Consider the following 24209-nt stretch of genomic DNA (forward strand, 5'->3'; position numbering starts at 1 on the left):
CACTCGTTTTTTTCCTCTAATCAAGTTGCAATTCAAGAATGGCTAGTTTTATTACTTGTTTCATTCTTTCTTTCTTTTAATTAGATCTTTTGATTGACATTTTCATACATTTTGTTTTATTAATAAAATTTACAGAATTTATAACTAACAATTTTTTGTCCCTGTCTCTGGCTTCGTTTGTAACACTCATTGCAAGCATTCGTCTCACATTCTCTAAGCCTAATTTAAAAAAAAAAGAAGCAAACAATCTAAAATCAGAACAAAATCACAAAATAACACACAATGGCTAACACAAAACGAAGAATAAACGGAATTTATGTTTAACAAAAGTTCGATTGCCATTTTGTTTTCACTTGTTTCATCACTGATGACTCAATTGTACGGTGCTACCGGTGGTGAATTCAATGTTTGCATTATGCAAATCGTCGATAGATTGCATTGTGTGGGCATTGACGGGCCGTGGTATGCATTTGCCTTCGAATGTATGCTTAGTCTTCTGACCGTGTTCGCTGAGCTCTAATTTTTCACGATTTCCCTCAACGGACTGCTTAATTCCATACGTGAAGTAGATGATGTATCCGAGGATCATCCAAACACCGAATCGAATCCATGTGTTAATATCCAGTTGGAACATTAGATATAAATTCATGAAAACACTGAGCAACGGCAGGAATGGCACAAGCGGCACCTTGAAACTCGATTCAAATTTCGCTTTTGGCTGACGGGTTATCACCAGGAATGTAACAAACAGCAAAACGCCCAGCAATATCAAAGCCATTTGACTGGGCATATGTTCCGACCACTCTGTACCGAACAATATACAAAAGATCACTGTCAACAGTGAAAATAGCACAACCGCAATCTTCGTTATTCTCGATGATAAACTGTTTGGCTGCTTTATGAAATGCAAATTTAATATTTGCCCTATGATTTGTTTATGTGTCGATGGCAGTTTATCCACATACGATTCATCATCTTCTTTGTAGTGCAACACCAGAATGCAAATTGAAACAAGTGTATATGCCATTAGTGTTCCTGCAAATTGAACCAAAAAAAAGACTTGGATTAATTAAAAAAAAAATAAATCAATCAATTCCCATTTCAATTGATGAGGGAAAAAATGAATAAATATTCTTGTTAACGCAATGAAAAATATGTGTTGGAAAATAAAATCACTTCATTAACGCATTTTGTCCAATGGCATTTAAATCAAAATTATTATTCGCAAACGTTATTTTTTTTTTGAAAATGAGTCAATTGTTCGGGTGTATTTTAATGCTATGAACAAATGTTCGTTGAGCATTGAACAGCATAAGCATTTAATTTCAATTGAAAACCACAATTACCTATGCTCATCATATCGATCAGTTGATGCAAATCAAACAACAGTGCCATCACAGCCGCAAAAACACCTGATATTACTGTCGCATGCATTGGTGTTTTTGTGCGCAGGTTCACACGCTTAAATACTCTATACAGCAGCCCATCAGAAGACATTGCATACAAAACTCGAGGAAGTGGGAACATCGCACCCAACAAACTTGTGAACAGGGCGAAAACGGCACCAATCGATACAATCCTAGAAGATAAATGGAAAAAGTGGTTTTATTTCAAATTTTCATCAGCAACACGAAAATCGACCGATAGGTTAATTCAATTTCTTAACGATTGACTGGTTATTTGTTTCACATTTAATTATATAAATTTGATTGTGTTATTTTTGATTAATTTATTTGTTCACCCTTTGAATCAATTTAACATTTATATCAATTCAAATTCATTTGTATCAATATAAATGTTAAACACGTGTCTAAATGTTAAAATGAAGGTATGTATGCCTCGGGCAAACGTTTTTTTTTTATCTTTTTAATTCACGGCTTTATGTCATTTGACTTCTCGTAGGGAAGGTTCTGAAAAAGTCGATTCTGACTATTTTTGAAAGTTTGAAAAAATGCTATGTTTACTGTTGCTGCCATGTTTAGTTCAAAGGTTTCCTGATATAATAAGCAGCTATTTTAATTCATGTCGTTAGACCTCTCCCATTTGTACATCTCGATGCAAAATCCATTTTGGTTATGGTTCGTTAATAATTATTGGAAAGATATATTTTTAATATAGACAGATGTGTACTGTGCACTCAATTTTCTAGAGTCACGAAGCGATCTAGCGTTAAAGCTGAGGGAAGCGGGGCAAGGCCGTTAGTTCAGCATAATTTCATTCAAAGAAAATATGTTCATTTTTTTATCATTCTCATATTTGTGTCATTCTTCATTTGCTCCGTTGTTCAGAAAGCAACAATTGATTTTTTTTTCAATAAATTTGAATAACTCGTGTTTTTGCATGACATTTTCTTCAACGAATGCATTCAAGAAATTAATTGAAAAAGAGTAGAATCTAGACAATGTAAGAAAAGTGACATTTTCCTTAAGGTAAAATAAAATAGAATAGAAAAATTCACCATTTAATCGTGTGCCATCCAATTTTATGGTATACATATGATAGGGGTGCATCTGGATCCTTTAAATATTTGACCAATAGTAGACGAGGGTAAGTAAAACTGAATTGATTTGTGTATGAAGAAAAAATGGTTGGATAATTTGACTAGTACCTGTGCATAGTATGGCCACATCATGGTGAGTACGGTTGAGACGCCGAAATACGACAAGAAAATGATGATAAGTGACAAAACGATTGAGAGGGGAATATTTCTCTTGGGATTCTTAGCCTCTTCACCGGTCGTTGCGACGCAATCGAATCCAACGAAACCGTAAAAACATTTAGCTGCTCCAGCCATCACACCGGCCCAGCCATAAGGCATGAAACCACCATTACCACCACGAATACCGTCCGGAATGTCTTCTTTCCGGATTGCCCAATTTGCTGGATTAGCTGCAATCGAAACAGATTTTCGTTGGATTAAAATACATTTTGCCAAACATTTGAATATTTTTGTTTACATTCTGCAAATGTGTATTCGTAATTCGATCTGTTCTTATTGGAATTACCTAGCACGTGTTATTGTTTACAAAAGAAACTAAATATTGATATAATAAATCGAAAAATACGAATTTAAATAATTTCATAATAAAACAGTCGAAATGAATTGAACGTGGGATTTATGGCCAAAAAAAATCACAAATACACGATATCAAATCACGATACGAACAAAGGATATCATAGAATAAAATTATAAAAGACGTTCATTACAACTAAATCATGATTTAAATCTACCTTTTATAGAACCCGATACAATGACAATGATAATCGTAGCCAAATTAACCATCGTGAATATGTTGTTTAAAATGCTGCTCTCTTTGACACCAATCGATAATAACACAGTTAGTAGTAGGACTACGACAAATGAAAAGAAGTCTGGATATCGAGCCAAAAATTCCACATGCATTGGGGCTAAATTCAGGAAGAAATTGGACAGTTTGTTGTCAATCAATGCATCAAGATAGACACTCAATCCACGAGCCACCGATGATGTTCCTATGAAAGAGGAAAAAAAACACCATTTTCGATTGAAAACATTGAATTTTGAAGCAGTGAAAATTCATTTTTTGTCAACAATTATTTGATCGGTTTCATATTTTGACGTTTTGTCAGAAAGTCAAATATGCTGAACAAAAAACTTGTCTTGAAAGGAAAAAAAACTTGTTGACACTGCCAAAAATCTTATCCCGAAGCAAAATATTTTTCAAAAATAAATTCGATTTGAAAAAGTGACATTTAAAAAAAAAAACTTGTTGCTTACCGATAATGTATTCCAGAATCAAATTCCATCCAATGGTGTAGGCAAGAAATTCGCCAACACTAATGTAGGTATAAACGTAAGCCGAGCCGGCTTTTGGTACACGACTGGCAAATTCTGCATAGCAAATGGCAGAAATGCCCGATGCGAGGGCCGCAATTAAGAACGAAATAACCACCGCTGGGCCAGCTTCACGGAATGCTACCGAGCCCGCCAGAACGTACGCACCTAAGCCCAAAGTGCTTCCAACACCGAGCGCAGTCAAATCAAACAAATTCAATACTCTGGCCAATTGTGTATTCCCATCGTCATTTGTATCAATTTGTTTACGTCGTTTTAACGACTGCCAATACCCGTTCATGTTGCCCTGCTGTTATCCGTTTGCTCCGAAAAATCTTAGTCGTGTAGCACACACCCAAACACAAAACTGTCTTTTCGTGGCGTCGTTTAACTAAAATCGGTTAGTAAAATAAATATCAAAAACCGAACTATTTATTATATTGAAAACGTCATTAGCATTAAAACTGAATTTTAAAAAACAAACACGACGACAAGTGTTATACGAGTTGTTTGACATTTAGATTTTTTTTTCAGCTATAAAAACGAGCATTGTAATGGGAAGCCTGGTTTTACCGTTTCGTATGAATTGTGCGCGCTCTATGTGAATGTCATGACTCAAACGACACAACCCAATCGAATGAAATAAGAAAGAGAAAAAAGCATGTGCTTCACATTGTTGCACGCACAATAAACTTGACAATGAGCTCGGTATGTGCAATTCGCTCGAGTTGAGGTGAGATGAGTTGTTCTGTTTGCATTGTTATTGCAAATGAACCAATAAATTATACGGATTTTGACGATCCATACAGTCACATTTGAAATGGTGACGGCTGCTAAAAGTGTTGCTCATTTTTTTTCTGCTCCTGGTATGCATACATAAGCACTTGTGTCAGTGAGAAAGAGAGCGAGAGAGAAACTGAGTGAGACATCTTATACCCTTTTGACTGTCGAATAAGTGTCGACACTGACTGTGAATCTTTAAATCATTTTTGTTCAAATATAATCAGCTGTGTGACGTTTTAAACAAAACACCAGCAATTAGGATGAATATACAAAGTAAACATATAGCGCGGCGTTGCCTTTTTCGAACAGACAGTTCTTTTTTTTTGAAACAGGTTTTCAAGGAATTTCAACTTTATTATGATGTCGATTAATCTACATTCATTTATTAGCGATTCGACGGTAGCCAGACAAAAAAAACGCGAATGTACATACAATCACAATTTATATGAATTTAATTACATTGGCGGCTAGTTAATTTATTATGAGGAAATGGAATTTTAAATGCACTCTATTTTCAAATGAGATATGACTCACAAAAAATAGATCGAACTTAGATAATAAAATGTATCGCATTTTTTTTATTGGCAACCACAACAACAGTACAAATATTCAATCATTCTTTTCCATATTTCAAATATTGAGACCAGCTCTATTTTGGTTTTGATTATGGGCCAGGTAAACGTATAAAAATGGCATTTAAGGTGTTGGTTGACCACTTTCGATTGGATCATGAAATATTTGCGCAATGAAAGGACATGACGAATGATAAGAGTGTGTTTTGACCATCTGTAGGGTCCAATAATACCGGCAGTAAATGCCAAAAAAATCGGCTTTGTCAATGAAAACACTAGAAAAAAAAACATATGCGCCCATAAAAAAATGCGTGCGTCAAATGAGTGACTTTTGTGATTCAAATGCGCGATCTGCAATCCAAATTGTTTTGACAACAAAAGACATCTGAGAATGAAATGAAAACGTGTGCCCGAGGAAATTGTTTGACAAAAATGACAACCTGTTCGTTTCTATTCGGAGGCTAATTTATGTGGAGCACGTGAGAATCACATAGACGCTAATTTCCAATTATTCTACTGAAATGCAAACAGTTAATCACTTGGCAATTTCATATAGTAGTAACAAGAACAAAAAAAAAATGAGACGAGATACAAAAAAATGGCATTTTAAGGTAATTTAATGCAAAATTTGAATTGGCACGATGTGACAACGTTCCAAAGTGAGAAAGAAAAATGATCATTCGAAAAATAATAAACTGCAAAAAAAAAATGTCCCAATTTCTGTGTATGTCGAAGTTTTGTTGTTATCACGAAACGAGCAAATAGCCTGATCGTAGGAGAGTTGACGTGACCGCGTTGTGCACTAGTGATTTGAACAAGTAGCCGCACTATTTGTGTATGTTTGAGTGATTTTTGGTAGGATTCCACCGTAAAACTCGGGGAATGTTACAATTACATTTATCGCGCCGACCTTGATAAAATGCAAACGAAAATAAAAGAATGGAATTGTAACGAGCTCGCTTTACATTGAACATCAACAAAATATGACAATGATTGTGATCGGCAGTCATCATCGATGCCACCGCCGCCACACCGATTATTCAATCTAAATTATTCGACGTGTTGTTTTTTTTCTCTCATTCAAAATGATTTGGCTTTTATTTCTTAATATTGCGCGCGTTTTTTTTTCTTTCTCTCTCGTTCGTTTTATTTGTTATGGGCCTCACTAACCATAATAAAATTGTTTACGATTCACGGTCAACAACAATGAATCTTGGTTTGCTTTTTAATTGTGCGGCTCGTCTACAAACACATACATGCTGGCATACGGTTTCAATTCGAACGTGCCACTAAAGAAAAATTAACATTCATTTTGGGGACAACGGGCTGATAAAATTGCTAACAACACTAACGTCCAAAATATTAAATAATGTAAGAGGAACAAAAGCAGACGAAAAACAAAATGTTTCACGATTTTAAATTCAATTTCGAACGATCGTTGGAACGGTATACTGCGTGCCCAATTCAATATCCACACCTTCACATCTCACAGCCGATAGATTTTCTTGTCTTGTGCGCTTCGCTCTCCAACAATCGTTGGCTTTGGAACACATTCGGTGTCCGTTTTTTGATTTCACTCTCTTCGATTTGCAATGTTTTGTTTCATTTCCGACTGCCGATGCGATGCAAATTCTATCGGTGTAAGTGAATTTGTGTCGGTTGATTTGTTTGTGCCAAATCACGATGCCGAGACAGATTTGGCACACTTTTAGTGCCATAACCAAATATGCGTTTTTACACTTCCAGGTAACAACTGATTGTAATCACCACATGATTTTTACCTGTTGTTGTTGTTGTTGTTGTTGTTGTGGTTTTGATTTTAAATGTGTCCCAAACTGAAGTCAAATACAATTTTTTTTATTACCTAACACTATTGGCTAATTCACATAGCACAATCAACGCTGTCAGACACATAGCATCATTCAATAGCCCGACTAAAACTCGTCACTCAATTCTATAGACTGCGGTTCGGTCACCCGCGACCAACAACAAACTAAATGAATACAATAATAGTTTTTCCAATGAATAAATTTCCAATTAACAATCACTTGATCAACGATTTTGCATGCCTCCGAAGATTCGAATTTGTTAAATTCAACACTCTTATCATTTTGCAAATTCAAAAATTGAAAATGAAATCGAATTTGAAACATTCTTTAGGTCCCAAAAAAAAAAAATGAACACAAATTGGTTTTGTTGTGTTTGTAATCTTCTGTATTGTTTGAATATTTTTTCTTTGGAATATTGCACGTCACTTCGTTCGGTCGGTCAGAACTCATTAAATCACAAATACACTTGTACAATCATTTGTTTATATTTTCGACGTTCATTGTAACTGATCATTAATATGAACTAAAATGCATTCAGCCTACTAATTAATTTCGGGAAATCAGCACTTGACTCTTTTGTTTTCTCGCTGTAATTTTTAATATTTCTCATGCTCTTTCGACGCGATTTTCATGTTCAAAATTGCAATCGATTTTTTTTCGTTTTTCTCTTTTTCGGTTTCTAGTGTTGTTTTTTCTTTCTTTTTTGAACATATTGGAATGTTGTTTTTTGCTGTATTTTGTAGGAATTTCGTTTGTTTTTTTTGCACCAAATTTCTACTCTGTTGAAATTTTCTCCAAATATTTCTTTTTGCATATTTTCTCCATTTTTCCCACATTTTTTTAAATTTGTTTTTCTTTTTTTGTCATAACATGTACCAATTATCAATGAAAACTTTCAATTTCAATTCATTAAAACTCTTATTCATATTTTGCATAAGAGTTAAAAAAAAACCGACCATATTTTATCTGTCTTGTCAGTTTTCCGATCGCGATCTAATTGTTATAGGTCAGGATAGTTTTCTTTCTCTATTGATAACCATTTGCTAATTGCTGTTCGTTGACTTACTAGTTGATTTAAAGCTGATTGAAATGGATGGATGTGAACTATAGTTCACTGCATTTCAAGTTGAAGTTCAAGTTGAAAGTAAATATTTGATTTCGGCGACAGATACAAAAACAATGTATTTGATGACAAAAAAAAAATTCTATGAAGTAATCCAAATAGTAAACGGATGTGTGACCATTTAAAATGAACTGAAAACTTATTAATTGAATACTTGGTTGCCGGTGGTTGATTTTGCGATGGGCGCGCGCGCGTGAAGTGAAACAAAATAGTGTGAATACGTTGTTCACATCAGATAAATAACTAACGATTGCTGCAAAAAGGTTTGTCGATGGATATTTTATATTTCTTTATCATATTCCGAAGCTTTTGGAATATCGCACGCGTCAGCTGCTGCTTGTGATGGTTTGTGTTTTGTTGTATGTGGTCATACAATAGATTTGATATGAACGTTTTTTTTCTTCGTTTATTCATTCGTTCGTATAGTATTCGGTTTGCATAAAAAGCACACGACGAGTCATGTGCGTGTGTGTGTGTGTGATAGATCGTACAGTACATTGAACGATAGCTTCTCAACTTTAGTTTAGTTTTGTTTTTTTTTCCTCTACGATTGTTTACATGTCTACTCTGTCTCACTTCTGAATTGGCCCTTCGATTTTGCAATCGTGCGTCCACTTTTGTTTACGCATACCGAATTATGCACAATTCTGATAAACGAACGAGAGTGAGAGAGAAACCTTTCATTCTATTCCGATGAAACAACAACAACAGCTACAGCAACGAAAAGCGTTAATGGTCGTTTCGAGTGTAACCGACGATTTTGAGTAGGGGCCGGGGAGCAAAAACATAGACAGTCAAACAAGTCACACCGCTGACATGGTGTGGGTGTTGTACACAGCGAATGTGGATTTTTTTTTCTCTGCACTTATCAAAACTCACTGTGTTTTCTTTTTCCTTCGGTACATCATCTTATCGTTTTTTTTTCACATTCGTGACCACTCTTCTCGACCACATCTTGCATAAATTACAATAGATTGCGTTTATTTTTTGCATGATAGATTTATAGATAAGACAAAAATTTGCATTTTTCAAAGTTTCACCACATCCAATTTTTTCAAACCGACAAATCTTGTTCGCTTCATCTGGTTATTTCTATACGAGTTTTTCGAATCGATTTTTTTTTGTAACGCTAAACATGTTTTTTTCCAAATGATCGACCGAATGCGTTCCGAAATGAACGCCGAATCAAGCCCCTCGAGAGATCTATTTATTTTTATGAATATAATGAGTAAAACAACAAATTACGCCAAATGACAGAGCGGAAAAAGACACACTGAAGCATTCAAGACACGACCACCGTGCATTGAATCACAAATCAACCGTACATTTTATTCAAACGGCACAACGCTCATTATTATTAACGCTAATTCACTTAATTCACACTGCGAGTACACATGCTATTTTTTGCCACAAAAAATTAATCACAACTTGTTTTTGGCATTCAATAACTCGATTTCAATGTTATTCAACGACGCAGTCTTTGTGTCGCCAGATGTGCTTTTGCCAGCCAGATGGACAACAGTGACGGCGGTGGTGTATCCATTCGGGAATCCCAAAAAACGGCCAATTACTTTCAATCGTCTTATTTTCTTTTTAATGCAACGTCGAATTTGTATCGTCAAATCCGCTTCGAACAACTTTGAATCGACGGCGAAAACAAACAAATCAATAAAAGAGCAGAAGAATAAGAATAATTTCACAACTTTTGGCACTTTCAAACATTTACTTTCTTAATTTACATACAACTTGTGTTGTCATCAATTCAAACGATTGAAAAGGGAAGAAAAGATGACATTTATCGTGAAAGATTTAGAAGAATACAGAAGAAAACAAGAGTAAACCAAAAATTTTAATGACCCATCGTATCATGCCAAACATTATTTTATTTTATCAAACGAATCAGCTTTTCAATCTAAAAATATATATTTTTCATTCAAGTCTTTTGAATATATGCAAATTATCCGCTTCTTTTTGCAGACAGTATCTTCCAGACACCGAGGAGGAAGATTGCAAAATGTAAAAGGTTTTTTCGAAGTAAAAAAGCGACCACAAAAAATGTATACAAGAGATTTTGAAAATGGAACGTAGATTTAATGACTTCTTGTGTAATGATTGGAATATTTTGTCCGTAAAATATCTGTGCCGATCTTCTGTCGTAAAGTTATGATTTTAATACAATTATTTCGACCTTCCGTTTTATTTAGAAAAGTGTCGAGTCTTGATGGTGGACAGATTTTTTTTTTCGTCAAGAGAGAAACTCTTATTAAAAATTTTTTGGGGTGTTTGAAATCATTTCAAGCTATTTTGGAAAATTCAATGTTCATTCCAAAGCTTTCGATGATCAATTCCTTTTTCAAACCGAAATTGAATTATTGTATCTTGTCATTTGTCCTTTATAATCAAAATAAATGGCATTCTTTTCAAAATTCCAACATAAACTTATAAGTATTAGTCTACCCGATGGATCCGGGTGATTTATTGGGTCTTCTGAGAGCAGACATTTGATGTAAATTATTAATACTGTCTAACTGACTCAAGTTGATTATTGGCCAAGTAATGAATGTGAGTTATTACATCCGGCACACAGGAGTTAGGTTGAGACTTGTCAGGAAAATATAACGACTCTTTCGTGTTATAGCTCAATTCATCCTTCATACCATTAGGATATTCAAAACTTGTGAACGTCAACTAAGGCCTGACATAGCTTAGTTGATCACAGTTTCAATCATCGACCAAGAAGCGATATTATTTTAGATTCCGTAAGATGCTCGATAAGGGATTGCCAAAGTTGTACAAAGCTGGTAGCTTGCGATGTGAAATTTTAATTCATTTTGAGCTATGTTTTATATTCTCATAAGTTGAAGTAAAGACAATGATTTATTCAATTTCAATTGTTGTTTTCCTGTAATAAAGCTACGATCGTTCTTTGAAGGATAAACCAAAAATCGTCCTAAAACATACAAAAACCGTACTAAATTTTCCGAAAATCCTACTAAAGTTACACTACATAAAAAGGAAGAAACCAGGTAAAAATAGAGGCTGCAGTCTTATATCATGCTGACATTGTTACTTACCAAATTCAACGTCCGTTTTCGACCTGGTTTTGTATTGGAAAATGTATGAAAATTCAAGATATTTGTTGGATTTTTAACAAAATGTATCCATTCGATAATAGTTTTGAGAAATTCTGTGTCAATAATACGATTCTTCTGCCAATTATTGCACATTTTACCTTTCTTCCGCATTTCAGAGTATACAATGTCCACAGCAAGTTCAATTTTAAACCACGTTATTGCGACCAAAAATAAAAACTCATTATGATGTGGTTCTAGGGCATGTAATCCATCTCAAGCACTCCTAACGCACTATTACCGAACCGATATGCATCACATATTCAATGAAGATCACCCATAACATGAATTAATGTTCACGCAGCTGAACTGCTGTTTCAATTTATTTCTCTTCGATACTTACCTACGTATTTTATATTGTGTCACAAATATTATTCGAATCAAAAGAAAATTTAAACCTGTTTTCCAATATAGTTTCACCATTCTAAGTGAATTTTACTATAATGATAATTCATCACATCACGTTTTGATCCGACGATTGGGCCGGAAGAGAAACAATAAAAAAAGTAAAATTGTTTGAAATAGAAAAAAAAATGACTGAAGAAATATAAATGAGATATTTTTTTCAATCAAAATTGAACTATTCAGTTCTGTGAATTGTCCTAATATAAATCAGAATAAACGGTATTTTTATCGAAATTTTCACACAAAAACCCAATAAACCTTGTCCATATAATTCAAACGATGCAGTGATTTTGTGTAAACGACTTTTGTTTAGGGGATTTTTGTCCAGTCTCATAAAGAACACGTCGTCCAAGGTAGCCTTTGGAATTTGAAAACAATGAATGCATTTAATATTCTCGAATGAAATAAAGAATTTAGTTTGTTTTTCTATACATCAAGTTTATTGTTAAATCATATGCTATTTGCATTGCCATCGTTTCTATAATTGTCTAGAGCCGTAAACGTTTTTATTTGCAAATATATCGGATTGAATTGAATAAATCATTTGATATCATTTCTATTATCGGTTACCTGAAATATATTGCTAAATAGACTTAGGGCCATTCTCATTGTTTTTGTTTTTCTTTCAGAATTATAGCACTAACTGTTTTTTTTATCATTTACTAGAACCATTTCGACTACTTGAGCTTGTTCACACGCTGTGGAAACAATAAAAATAAATGAAATAAACAGTAACATAAATTCTATGATAATGTCTACAGCTGTACTATACATTTTTCATAGCTTTAGCTGAGATGGTTTGTCGTTGTATTACAGATTGATTGCATCAACAATCAAGTTTAGGGTTTTACTTTCGGTTTTATTTCCGGGGCTTTTTTTGGCTGCAGCATTTGCAATGGATCACGATGATAACGTGCATAAATCTCTTTTTTAAACACCTCGAATTGCTTGCGATTCAAATTGTTCTGTCGTTCACGCCATGCTGGGCGACTCTTTTTGTTTTGCAGACCCCAATGGCACGTAAATATCGGTGTCAGCACATGGAACTGATAGCCAGCAACAAACATTTCATATACCTGCATAGATTAGGTGGAAAATGCAATATTTGGGTGAAATAGTGTAAAGAACGCTGATCACACCAATATGGCATTTTTGGCTTTTATTGCCAGATTTGAATGAGAATGAAAATGTCAGTTGTTTCAATGTGCTAGAAGTTTTCAAATCTCAATATAATATATTACACAATGTCGATGAAATTTCATTTAATTTATCATAAATATTCAGTTTGTTGGATTATTTGGCTTTGTTGAATTTTTGACTTCAAAAAATCGAACTTAGTTCGCGTAAATAATTAGAATTCATGTTATTTGTTCACTTCAATAACGACCGTTTGAATTTGAAATCTTCTATAAAGTCGTTTACATCATACAACAAATGTGCGACTGCTTCAATGGCTACTGTGTAGCGGTACTTTTCATACACACAGTTTACGGCAATGCAAACGAATACAAATCTCTGATCAGTCGTGTGTATTCTTCCACTGTCACAGAGATTTCGTCTGGGCGTGCGTAAGGAGACTAGCAACACACAACAGTAATAAGTGAATCTCTGTTCATCTCGTTCGGACATATACAAACTATACACATATTCTTGCTGGAATACAAATTCAAACAGCCGTTATTACAGCAAACAAAAATATTGAAATTTAGATTTTTTTAGTAGATAAAACTGAACCAAATTATTTTCATTGATAAGATTTTGCAAAACAACGCTATAAACAAATATTTTTCAAAGTAAATACATCTTTATATTTCTGTTGAATGCGAAATATACTATTGAGACTTCGGATACTTCATTCGAAGTCTCACGAAACTTCAATCACATTGACACTAACTGCTATAAGACTATTCGTCAACCGGGATTCTTTTAAAGAAAAATTATGAAAATTTCAAACGTAAAATGCGCAATTTTGATGGGTAATAATAGGGAATCGAAGAAAACAAAGTAAATGTGCAATATTTTCAAAGGAGGAACAAAACACTTGAAGAAAAAGACGAAACAAAAGCGATCGAAGTGTAATAAAAAAGTGTTTCGATGGTCCTTCAAGGGTTTAACCATATATTCACTGGGATCTTACCTGAGTGTTCCGTGTAAAGCCATAGCCTAAGAAGCGTTCATCGTGCGGTGGTACCGAATCCGTTGATACGTAAAATGGTTCATACAAAAATTCAAAATTAGTCACATTGTGGCTTATAGTTGTGTCATCCTGTGGAGAGCCAACGTTCGACTCCCATCTAAGGAAAGAGAATATGTTTTTTTTCGTGTTATGCAAAAAAACTATAAAACGTTTTTCTTCTTCGCTCAACTGCAAAAATGTTAAATCTCATGAAGAAAAACTCGAATTTTCCAAAATCTTCATCTGTTTGAACAACAAAATTGTTTTTTTTTTATTTAACTCACTCTCTTCCCCAGTCAATCTTCATTGAATTCGAACCCCATTGTAGAAGAAAATGTGTCCATCTAAGGCTTACCTCGAAAAATTGGTGGCATATTGATTGTAGATAAAAACTTTATGATGAAACGGTCTAGCTAGGCCACGTTTCGACAGTCGCAGCAAATCGGCTTTGGTTTGTGGGAATTTGGCACGATTGTCGATTTCATATGTGGGCACCACATAAGCGCATTTCGATTGACTGGAGCATTGTGATTTTCGTAAAAATTTGTCTAGATTATCGGTGAAATTGATGCTCGGTATAATATCGATATCGGTTAAAAAAATATAATCATTTTGGCAACCTTTGCGTGCCAAATTTCGTAAATGATTTTGTGGATAGGCATTTTTTAGGCGCCATTTTATCGTTTCGGTGGTGCGGAATTTCATAAGTTTTTTTAGTGTTAGCTCGGGTTGATCGCAAACAAAATTCGAATAATCACTTTTCAGGAATTTACGCACCGTTTTCGGTGCCCGTTTAATGGGATAGGCCAAATGGATGGTGACCGCATCCCGTATCGATGCAAAGCAATTTTGTAAATAGGACAAATACAATTGGAGTAAATACAATTCATCGTCTCCAGCAACGTACACAGCCAACGAAATGGGTCCGGTCCAGTGAGATGCAACGCTCACCAATGAATATAAACGCTCTAATGAACTTTGTGTTGCCAAGCATACTTTGTACTTTTTCGTTAAATCATCGTATCGATTGCCAACGGCAGCAAAATCAAAATACTTGTACTGACGACTCGCATCCCATCGGCCACGCAGCAAATTCAATCGATCAAACACCAATCGATGCGAATGATTCCCCAATTCGGCAAACTCATCGATTGTATTGTCATCACCGCCACCGCCACAATCGCTGCTACTGATTACAATATCCGGATGCAGTGGCGCAGGAAATCTGGTTATTGCAACCGGTGCAATTTTTGTGTCGACAACATTTGGACAGTCCGGTTTGTGCAACAATCGTATGGTCAACAAAATATTTGAGATGGTTAGCGCAAGCACACTTATTATGCTGAAATTCCATACTTGGCAAATCTGTAAGGAAAAAAACAAAACAAAACCCCACAACACACCTACTAGTTAAGGCAAACTTATTGATTTTTCCTGTGTGACATCGTTTTCATTCATTATGAACAGCAAAACCAAAATCGCATCGAACGAAACATGTAATGAATTATTAGATGACTTCTACTTACATACCATGATTTCGATACGCTTTTCCAAATGTGCATGTTAAAACGAAAACGTCGTCGAAGTACCATTGAATCAACACTGCCAATGTTTTTTTGTCGTCAATCTAATCCGAATATGCTTTTATCCTATTTACTTATGCATTTACAATAATTTTGGAATTCTTTTTTTTTGGCCGTATTTCGATAAAATTCATTTGATTCTGCGATTTTTATTCCAATCACCTCAGCCACAACATGGGCAGCATTCGCGAAACGGTAATTTCACTCATTTCAACCAACACTAATTGCCTAACAAAAAATCACGAATGAAATTCAACACATAATCACAGGGATAATACCAAATGTCAAACATCCTTTGAGCATTATAGCTTTTCAGTGCTCACGTACTTTAAACGTCAAACAGCGTACTTAACCATTTGCAAAGGAAGTCGACGTTAAATACACAAGGAATTCAATATAACGTGAATATAACTGATTGCAGTGTGGAAAAATTAGAATGAGTTTTTTCTCGTTCTGAACGTGCAAAAATTCCCGCTAACACAGAGGTGTTCTATTTTCAGGTGTTCAATGTTCGGTTTGTGCAAATGTGAGCAATATAGCTTGAGTTCATCGTGACATTTTTTTGACTATGCTGATTGGAAAAGCCAAAAATAAATTAAAACACACGTTTCTTTGTGATAGCGTAACTAAAATTAGAATTTATTTATTCATCGGTTGAAATTATGAGAATGTACCACTTATCAAGTCAGATGCCAGAACATATACTTTTTTATGTCTCTATGATTATCGTTTTTGTCTTCAATTTATTTTTAGTCTGATTGTGTTTCGTTCAAGAGGTCATCGTTCATCTTTCAGAATGGTCGGTTTGGTTTACACGGATGACATCAGTTGTTTGGTGCCATTTCGTAGTCATTGTTTTCGTATTGCGGAGCATTGTATGCAACTCGCGGTGTGGCCAAAGACTATTGAATTGGGAAAGAAAAGTTAATGAGAAAAATCAGTCGATTAAATCATAAGAATATTGGTTTTGGTTATGAAAGTTCTACATCTTTGAAGAAAATATTCAAAAATCATCACTGAAGTTTTTTTTTTAACATGAGCGGTTTATCTATAATAAATTTTTCAGTTGATGTCCAAATTTGAATGACCCACCTGATATTCGTCACTTAATTGTGGCGTGCGATCTGGTTCCGGCTGTGGAGCAACTGATTGTGGTGGAGCTAAGTCATCCAATGATAGTTGCGTGTTGAAATCATCCATTGCGTTCGGTGCATTTGCATTTTGAGATGATGTTGCTTGAGCTTTTGGATCGGCCTCATTTTCGCGATCAATTGATTTCGAGAGCAGTTGTTGTTGCTGATCAGCCGGAATCAATAGGCCATCCGAACTGTCTTCTTCATCTTCCCCCTCACGACGCACTAGGCCGAGCATATCAAGCATATTGCATTTAACCGTATTGGCTTGTGCCGTCTCAGCACTATCATATGCACTCTTACGGTCACAAGTGGCCATATGGCGTGCTAGATCATTGCCTGCAAAAGAGAATTTTCGTAGATTAATCAACAATTTCAAAAATCCAAATGTCAATAAAATGTATAAATAAAACGAATTATTTCCTTTACCCTCCGACGACGAATAACCGCAAATGCAGAACATTTCGCTGCCCAATGGGCACGGAACCATGGCATCAACATTGCTTTCGCCGTTACAATTCGATATGTGTTCCAAGATGGCACGAGAGCATGCTGATTGATACTTGCATTTAGAGCATTTGGCAACGTTGCGAATGTGATTGCTTTCTTGGAAATCGTCGCCACATTCCAGACAAATTTGACCATTTGGCATGTACATGGTTACATGGTTCAAATTTAAAACGGATATTATTGCTTCGCGTGGCGTGAAGTTCTTGTACTGTGAGGAGAAAAATTACATTTTATTGTAGTATTAAAGGAAATATTTTTTAAAAGAATCTTTTGATTCTTTGATCACAAAAGGAATGTGAGTATCACCAACCTTAGGCCTGTTGATCGATGTACTGTCTTTGACCAGCTCGCGCAGCTGTCGTTGAACATTCGTGTGTGAATTGTGCTCATAGAGTCGATGTGCCTTCATGGCGCCCTTGCTAAGGAAACGCAACGAGCATTTCGTGCATGTGATTGACTTATGATTGCTAAAACTGGCAACGTGCTCTTTCAAATGGTCATAGAATCTCTGCGTGTTCGAAACCAACTGTTCATTGTGAGCAACAGCAACGATGACTTTCAAGCAGAATGGACATTGAAGTGCACCAGATGCAGTATGATCCGAGTAGAAATGATCGATGGTGTATCGCTGCGATGAGCTCATATGATCACAACAACCACATTTAAATGGCATTTCGGCAGTTACATGCAATTTGTCCATGTGCTGGCTCAACAACGGTACCGTTTGGAAAGCGGCCTGGAAAAATCAATTCAATCACACATTAGATGAAGTTTGGAGTTTGATTTCATTGCATAAATTGAAGTAATTTCGATGAAAATACCCGATACGAAGTTAACTCACCCGGCAAATGATGCACTTGAATCCACCGCGACCGTCTTTGGTTTGCAATGGATGAGTTGATGACAAATGCTCGTTTAGAACAGCCGCGCTGGCAAATGTTTTCATGCAATAGCGACACACTTCGGTATGGTCGTCGGGTGCATTTTCAGTAGCAATATGATGCTTGATATGATCCATGAATTTAATATTATTTGTGAATGACTCATGGCATTCCGGACACTGTAAAATGACAAAGTAAAAAACGCATTTAAAATGAATTTGCTGCAAAATTAATTGCTATGAGTTTTTGGCACACAGCCAAATGGAATTTGTTTTCAAGTTTTAATTAATTTTGAGCAAGTCATAAATTGTCTCGCTTACATTTGCCTCGAATTTAACGGCGATGCCCGAATCATTATCAGTGCCAGTTTCATAAATGCCATAATAATATGATTCGAGGAAAATTTTCGGCTCTTTTTTCGGCGGTGGCGGTGGCTCTTCGCGTCTTGCTGGCACTTTTGCTTTGTACTGTTTTGGCTCCTCTTTAACGACAATCTTTTGCTTCTTAGTAATGACTGGCGGAGGAGCTGAAATTAAACAAAGGCAAATGGTTACTTTTGATTCAAGTTTCGGAAAACATTTTGAACCCATATTTGTTTTCACCATTTTATGAATTGAATGAGAGAGCAAACAAAAAAATGAAAATTCAAAAAGAAACTTACATGGCTCCTTGCGTTTGTTTCGATTTGGCGGACGGCCGACTGGGTTTGGAATCGAGTTCGATGTGCCAGCCGTGAAGAAATCAGCTCGCAATGCTTTGGCCGGTGCTCGAACTGAAAGATGAGCCCAATCACGGAATGGATTCGCAGCCACTTTCGACAGTCGACTAACCAAATTCTCGGCTCCTTCGAATCTGGTCTGTTCAGCAATATGCGATACAATGTGATCGAATGTTTTGCCAGGCGTTGTTCCGTACCATTCACGCCATACCAATTCGTCCAAGAATTGTTGAATGATTTGACGTGATAGTAACGACAATGTGTTCTGAAACATGCGTGGAACGACCGTTCTCAAGTAATCCATAATGTTCGAATTGGTGTATTTGCCATCGGGTGTGGTTGTTTGGTTGATGAATTTGTATCCCATTGCCAAAAGTGTTCCTTTGTCCACCGTTAGATCCGTGGCAATCGTGCTGGTTTTATTGACCCATGTTGAAAGTGGTTCAAGAATCTTTGCAAAGCGTTTTTTATAATTCTTTTCACCATCGGCCAGCGGTTCGACAGCACGCAAGCGAACAATTTTCGAAACTGGATCAAGCACACCGAGCACTTCGACTTTCACTTGTTTCTGTTGGCCCCCTTGACTGGTTGTACCCAGTGAAATGACACCAACCTCGATTTTCTTACCGGAACCACCGAGCAACGTCATGTGCTGATGTAATGCCACCGTACAAACGGCACGCAACCATGTGAACAATCCTTTCACATACAAATTATCCACTTTTACCCATTGCACCACATTTTGCACGTTCGTTTGACACGACCAATGATAGATTAGCTTGAGAATAACCTGTAATTTACATAAACAGGTGCATGTTTGTTAATAACGGAAAATGGCTTAATTGAAATTAATTCAACGAAAAATTGATTTTGAACGCGATTTTGATTTTTCTGTGAGTTCCGAATTGGAATAACTTCATTTTGTTTGGGAATAGTTTCATTTTGACACGAAAAATTAATTTTAATTAAACTAATTGCATTTTGAAACGAAACTCTTTACCGAAGGTGGATGTTGAGCTCCTTCGAATAGTGATCCACTGAAAACAGATACGAATCGCGATGGACAACAGTCACTAATCCAAACATATCCACCAGAGTAAGGAAATTTCGATGCGTCCGAATACATTCCTGTTGAAAAATAAAGATTTTCATGAAAATATGTTAAATGTTTAATGTTTCCATTCAAATTTTTTTCTATATTGGCTTTGTTTAGAGAAATATGATGGGAACGGATGAAAAATGATGCGAACGTCAAATACGTCAAAATGAAAGTAAAAAGCATACCCAATTGAAGTGAAACTTTCGGATGAATCTGACACGTTTGCTCGGAACGAACAAGACCTTGTTGAATGAGCCATTCGGTGAATTTCGTGGCGCTATGCATGAGCACGCTTTTGACTTTAGCATCGAGTGCAGGTCGATCATTGATGTTAGTCTCTTTAATCTTAAGTGTGGGTCGTGCCACGACCACCAACGATGGGAATGTTTTTCCTTGCAATTTATTGAATGTAACTTCACGTGAATCAGCGGCCAATTTTGATGCCGGCTCGTCTTTTGTGAGATCGACGATATCCTTCTTTTTGGTTTCACCAATCGTCAAACCGCCAACGGCTGTGCCCTCCGATGGCCGGTGTGTCACTTTCTCTGCGATTGGTGTCGTTGTTTTGCCTCTTGTCACAACTTTCGGCGCTTCTTTCGGCTTGCCAACTACGATATTCTTTTTAGCCGCCATTCGTTTGCTCAATGGTAAATATTCTTCATCGTCGTCATCGTCATCGATGACTTCGATCAATTTTGCATTGTCTCGCTTACGAGTGGCTTCACGTTCGCGTTCGGCACGAATGCGTTTCTCTTCAGCCAATTGACGTGCTTTGTTTTCCTTTCGCACAACAGCGACCGGCTTTGAAATGTTTTCCAAACCGGTGACAGCACCAGACACTTGATATGCACCAAAAATCTCACCCAAATACACATTTTCAGCACCCGATGCAGCGACTACTTCGTTCAATTTGGCTTTGATATCATTATGTTCCTTTTCGGCTTGTTCGTATGCCGCCAATTGAGCCGGACTCAAGTCCTCATTCCAACATTGTAACTTTAGCGTCATGTCAGCCGGTGCTATGTCACCGTATGACAAATTTATCAATTTACTTCGAGGCATTTTCGATTCTAATCGAAGTCTTGCCGAGAAATTTGTTTGTTTTGACTACCAATTCGGGACTTTCACGCGGCGTCAGTTCTGCTACAAAACCCAACTTCTATAGTTTACAGTAATTTTAACAAGAAACACATTTAAAGGTTAAAATTAGCCGGTTTTTCGATTGGCGACGTCTAATTTTTTCAATATGCTTTGCAAATGCGTCTTCAATTGGGGTGTAAACAACCGTTCGCTCAAATTCGATTATGTTGTTGAATTAATGAAAAAATTTCACAAGCTAAAGCAGCCTGTGTTGTATGTTCTGAGGATGACAGTAATGGCGAGCCTCAAGTGATTGTTTTATGTGACTGCAAATACCGACACAATACGCTAGAGGTCGCTTCTTCACTCACTTTGACACTACGCAATATTTCAATGTGTGTATAGTTTGCGATGTATTTGTGTTTACAATATACAAGTTTAAATAACTCTATGGACAGTTGATTATAACAGTTTGCGAAATGAAATGAATAAAAAAGAAATTTACTTGTAATCATGATTTTTTTTATTGCTGTCATTTGAATAAACGAAACTAAATCGATATAAAAAAAAACGAAAAAAAATTCAGCTCTAGTAAATACATTCCATTTGCAAATGAGGTGTGAATAGATGGGTTGCGGTAACATTTATAACACAATCAATGGATATGGCTCTCGAATATTAAAGATTAGCTTTGGAAAATATCAGTAAATCAATCTAGTGATCAGCAAGTTCCTTTTCCGCGTCCACTATTCCTGAAAGGATATCTAAATGTTCTTGTGTTTTATCAAGAGTGTAATCTAGAAAGCGACCATGAACGCACATATGAATATAGCGAGTATAATGATCAAACTTCTCAGCAAATGGAGTTCTATTAGCAGCATAGATTCTTCCGTTGGAGAAAAGATGCTCTGACCGCTGAAATGATTTCAATGAAATATAGCAAACAAGAAAAGAAAATTAAAAGAGAGTTAAAAGAAAAAATTCGGAGTTATTCAATTCTCACCCATTTACGATACACTTCAGTTTGAAATGGTATACCAAATTTGTGTTGATACATTTTGCGTCTTTGACCTTCTCTCACTGATGGTGGAGCAATGTTTGAAGCATATCTTTCTCGCCAACGTTGATTGATTATTCGTTTCATGCCTGCTTTTGATTGCAGCAAATTGATTCCTTAAATCGGCTACTTTGGGCCATTGATTGATGAACTGAGTACGATTCTCCGATCATGACAGAAAATCCTCTCCCCACTAAAACAAAGAATATTTAAACTGACTCTGCTAAATAGTCTGCTGTACTTACAAGACTCCGATCGCAAAGCCAATACAACAACTTCAATGAATTTGTAATTTCGATTTTTTTTGCATTTAATATCAATCTATTATAGACACGGTGAAACATATAAATCGTAGATAAAGGGAAAATTCATGTATTTCAATTCACAATAATGATAATACACTTTTTTACAGACATTCTAAACACATTTTATGTGGAAGAAACAGAATCAATTTATTTGATTTATTTTAACAGGAAAGCATAATGAATAAATATAATATTGATATAAATCTGGAGGATGTTTCAAAAAAAAAATCTCGATTTAAAGAGATCACAACAATAAGAAAAAAAAAATTGCATTACTTGATTTTTTCGAAATTTCATTTGTTGGCTATTATTTTCCCATCATTTCTTTTTATTTTTCTTATCTTTAAACTTTTTAACTTTATTCGGCTTGCTTTGAACTTTATGTATCATTAGGTCTCTGTACAAAGTCAATGGCCTTTTCTTGGATTTTTTCACATGTTTAGAGAAGGTCGGTTGATCATTGTTACCATTATGTGTGGCCAATGTGATGAAATCAGATTTAATCTTGTTCAGTGGTTCGAGTTCAAGTTCGATTGGTTTCAGATTGATGGCATTCTTTGGTACAAATGCTCTCTGGTTCGGTTCGCATTTTTCTTTCGTCAAATAGAATCGATTGACTTCAATGCATTCTTCTAGTGTTTGTTGTGCCTTGATTTCCGGTTCATCCACTTCCATTTGGCAGTTTTTACTTTCCCTGCGTTGGTCAAAATATGATTTAATGGTGGCGGGCACAGGAAAATATTCAGAAATTAGTTGAGCCGTCCATTTATTCAATTCGGCCAATTGAGACCAATTGTCAATCACAAATGCATAGCATGAAAAATTCAATATTGGCCGGATCCCAGTCGCTAAACTGGGCACACAGAGAATTCGAATGTCTTCATTGGCGGCAAACGCTTGCAAAATGATTTGATTGGCTACATATCTTGGCTTTAGATCGGCTGACAGCACCAGCAATTTGATTTGTCCACTTTTGAGCTTCCGGATTGATGCTTGCAGACCGTAATGAATGGGTCGACAGCTGAAATAGAAAGCATTTGCGTGAATATTGTCTTTTGAAGATTGAAATTCGAAATAAACAACAAAAAACCGAAGGGTTGTAACAGTGATATGATCGGCACATGAGCACCATCTCTACTGATTGCCATTATTGCCATGTAAATGAATAGAATGTCTACTTCTTCTTCTTTTTCTCAACATCAATTGCATACGACTTATGGTAACTCTCCGTAATCATTAGAGGTGGCGCTACTTATGCGCATCAATTGACTTTTGCATTGGCTCTTATGTACTGTGCGTGCCTTTTGCAAAAAACTCACCTTTCACTGACTTTCTTCCCTGCGAACCATTGTGAATTTGTGACTTGGGCCGCCTTCAGTAAGTCGAGCAGTTGTTGCGATTGTTGTTCGTTGAGCTGTGGCCTGGAATCAATTGAACATGTGAATTAACTCAACCGGTATCACGAAAAAGAAGCAGTTCATACTTACCAATATCGTGGGAATGTTTGTGCCAGCGCATATCTGAATGACTTCTTTGTTTTCTTCTTTGACTTTGCCGAGAGTGTGTGAATCTGTTGCTTTGTCGACAATTCAACCGATTTTGTTGCCATTTTCAACGTTTTTGTCTATCCCAAAATGCACAAAAACTCACAATGTTTTGAAACCGAATGTGCTTCTCTGGCTATGCCTTGACAGTGGTGTGCAAAACGTCATTCACTGACAGCACGTTTTAAACAGGGTATGTTCAAACCGTAGCAGTGAACATACCCAGCGATTCATTGGTTTCAGTTAATGCTTTTTTTTCTCTTTTCATGTTCAATGCAAATCCGATCGAAGCAACAAAATAATCGTATTTAAATCCTCTGCAACAAATTACCATCAATGCAAACTGATTTTATTCTTCTTCGTTTTTTTCCCTAATATAATGTGGATTTAAAAATCCGTTTTTTCTCTCTCAGTCTCTTTCTCTCTCTCTCTCTCTCTCTCTCTCTCTCTCTCTCTCTCTCTCTCT

At 36.0% G+C, this 24209-nt stretch overlaps 4 protein-coding genes across 8 annotated transcripts; all 4 read right to left on the minus strand.

The window, feature by feature from the left end:
• Positions 1-46: 46 nt before the first annotated feature.
• LOC129575009 (cationic amino acid transporter 3-like) lies at positions 47-8373 on the minus strand. Of its 3 annotated transcripts, none has more exons than XM_055457771.1 (7): positions 8065-8373; positions 3758-4205; positions 3232-3492; positions 2609-2889; positions 2459-2517; positions 1347-1579; positions 47-1035 (listed from the first exon to the last, which is right to left on the minus strand). In XM_055457771.1, the coding sequence occupies exons 2-7, from the start codon at positions 4113-4115 to the stop codon at positions 362-364; spliced, it is 1866 nt and encodes a 621-aa protein (XP_055313746.1). In that variant the 5' UTR covers positions 4116-4205; positions 8065-8373; the 3' UTR covers positions 47-361. The 3 variants fall into 3 exon arrangements, with proteins under 3 accessions (XP_055313746.1, XP_055313745.1, XP_055313744.1); XM_055457770.1 differs by lacking the exon at positions 8065-8373 and adding an exon at positions 4388-4551; XM_055457769.1 differs by lacking the exon at positions 8065-8373 and having other exon boundaries at positions 3758-4551.
• A 3701-nt stretch (positions 8374-12074) lies between these two features.
• LOC129575010 (beta-1,4-glucuronyltransferase 1) lies at positions 12075-15948 on the minus strand. Of its 2 annotated transcripts, none has more exons than XM_055457773.1 (4): positions 15364-15948; positions 14189-15198; positions 13795-13951; positions 12075-12733 (listed from the first exon to the last, which is right to left on the minus strand). In XM_055457773.1, exons 1-4 carry the CDS (start codon positions 15364-15366, stop codon positions 12497-12499), a joined length of 1407 nt encoding a protein of 468 aa, XP_055313748.1. In that variant the 5' UTR covers positions 15367-15948; the 3' UTR covers positions 12075-12496. The 2 variants fall into 2 exon arrangements, with proteins under 2 accessions (XP_055313748.1, XP_055313747.1); XM_055457772.1 differs by having other exon boundaries at positions 15360-15743.
• Positions 15949-16023: 75 nt separating this feature from the next.
• On the minus strand, positions 16024-21221 carry LOC129575006 (uncharacterized). Of its 2 annotated transcripts, XM_055457760.1 has the most exons (9): positions 19943-21221; positions 19659-19786; positions 18602-19448; positions 18261-18466; positions 17901-18119; positions 17370-17795; positions 16979-17267; positions 16509-16888; positions 16024-16318 (listed from the first exon to the last, which is right to left on the minus strand). In XM_055457760.1, the coding sequence occupies exons 1-9, from the start codon at positions 20817-20819 to the stop codon at positions 16241-16243; spliced, it is 3450 nt and encodes a 1149-aa protein (XP_055313735.1). In that variant the 5' UTR covers positions 20820-21221; the 3' UTR covers positions 16024-16240. The 2 variants fall into 2 exon arrangements, with proteins under 2 accessions (XP_055313735.1, XP_055313734.1); XM_055457759.1 differs by having other exon boundaries at positions 16024-17267; positions 19943-21146.
• A 1019-nt stretch (positions 21222-22240) lies between these two features.
• On the minus strand, positions 22241-23917 carry LOC129575015 (uncharacterized). The gene is made up of 3 exons (XM_055457786.1): positions 23687-23917; positions 23519-23620; positions 22241-23220 (listed from the first exon to the last, which is right to left on the minus strand). Exons 1-3 carry the CDS (start codon positions 23806-23808, stop codon positions 22518-22520), a joined length of 927 nt encoding a protein of 308 aa, XP_055313761.1. The 5' UTR covers positions 23809-23917; the 3' UTR covers positions 22241-22517.
• Between the last annotated feature and the right edge of the window lie 292 nt (positions 23918-24209).

The sequence above is a fragment of the Sitodiplosis mosellana genome, unplaced genomic scaffold, assembly GCF_009176505.1.
Source record: "Sitodiplosis mosellana isolate CC-2019 unplaced genomic scaffold, AAFC_SMos_1.0 Smas_scaffold_6166, whole genome shotgun sequence".
Lineage (NCBI taxonomy): Eukaryota > Metazoa > Arthropoda > Insecta > Diptera > Cecidomyiidae > Sitodiplosis > Sitodiplosis mosellana.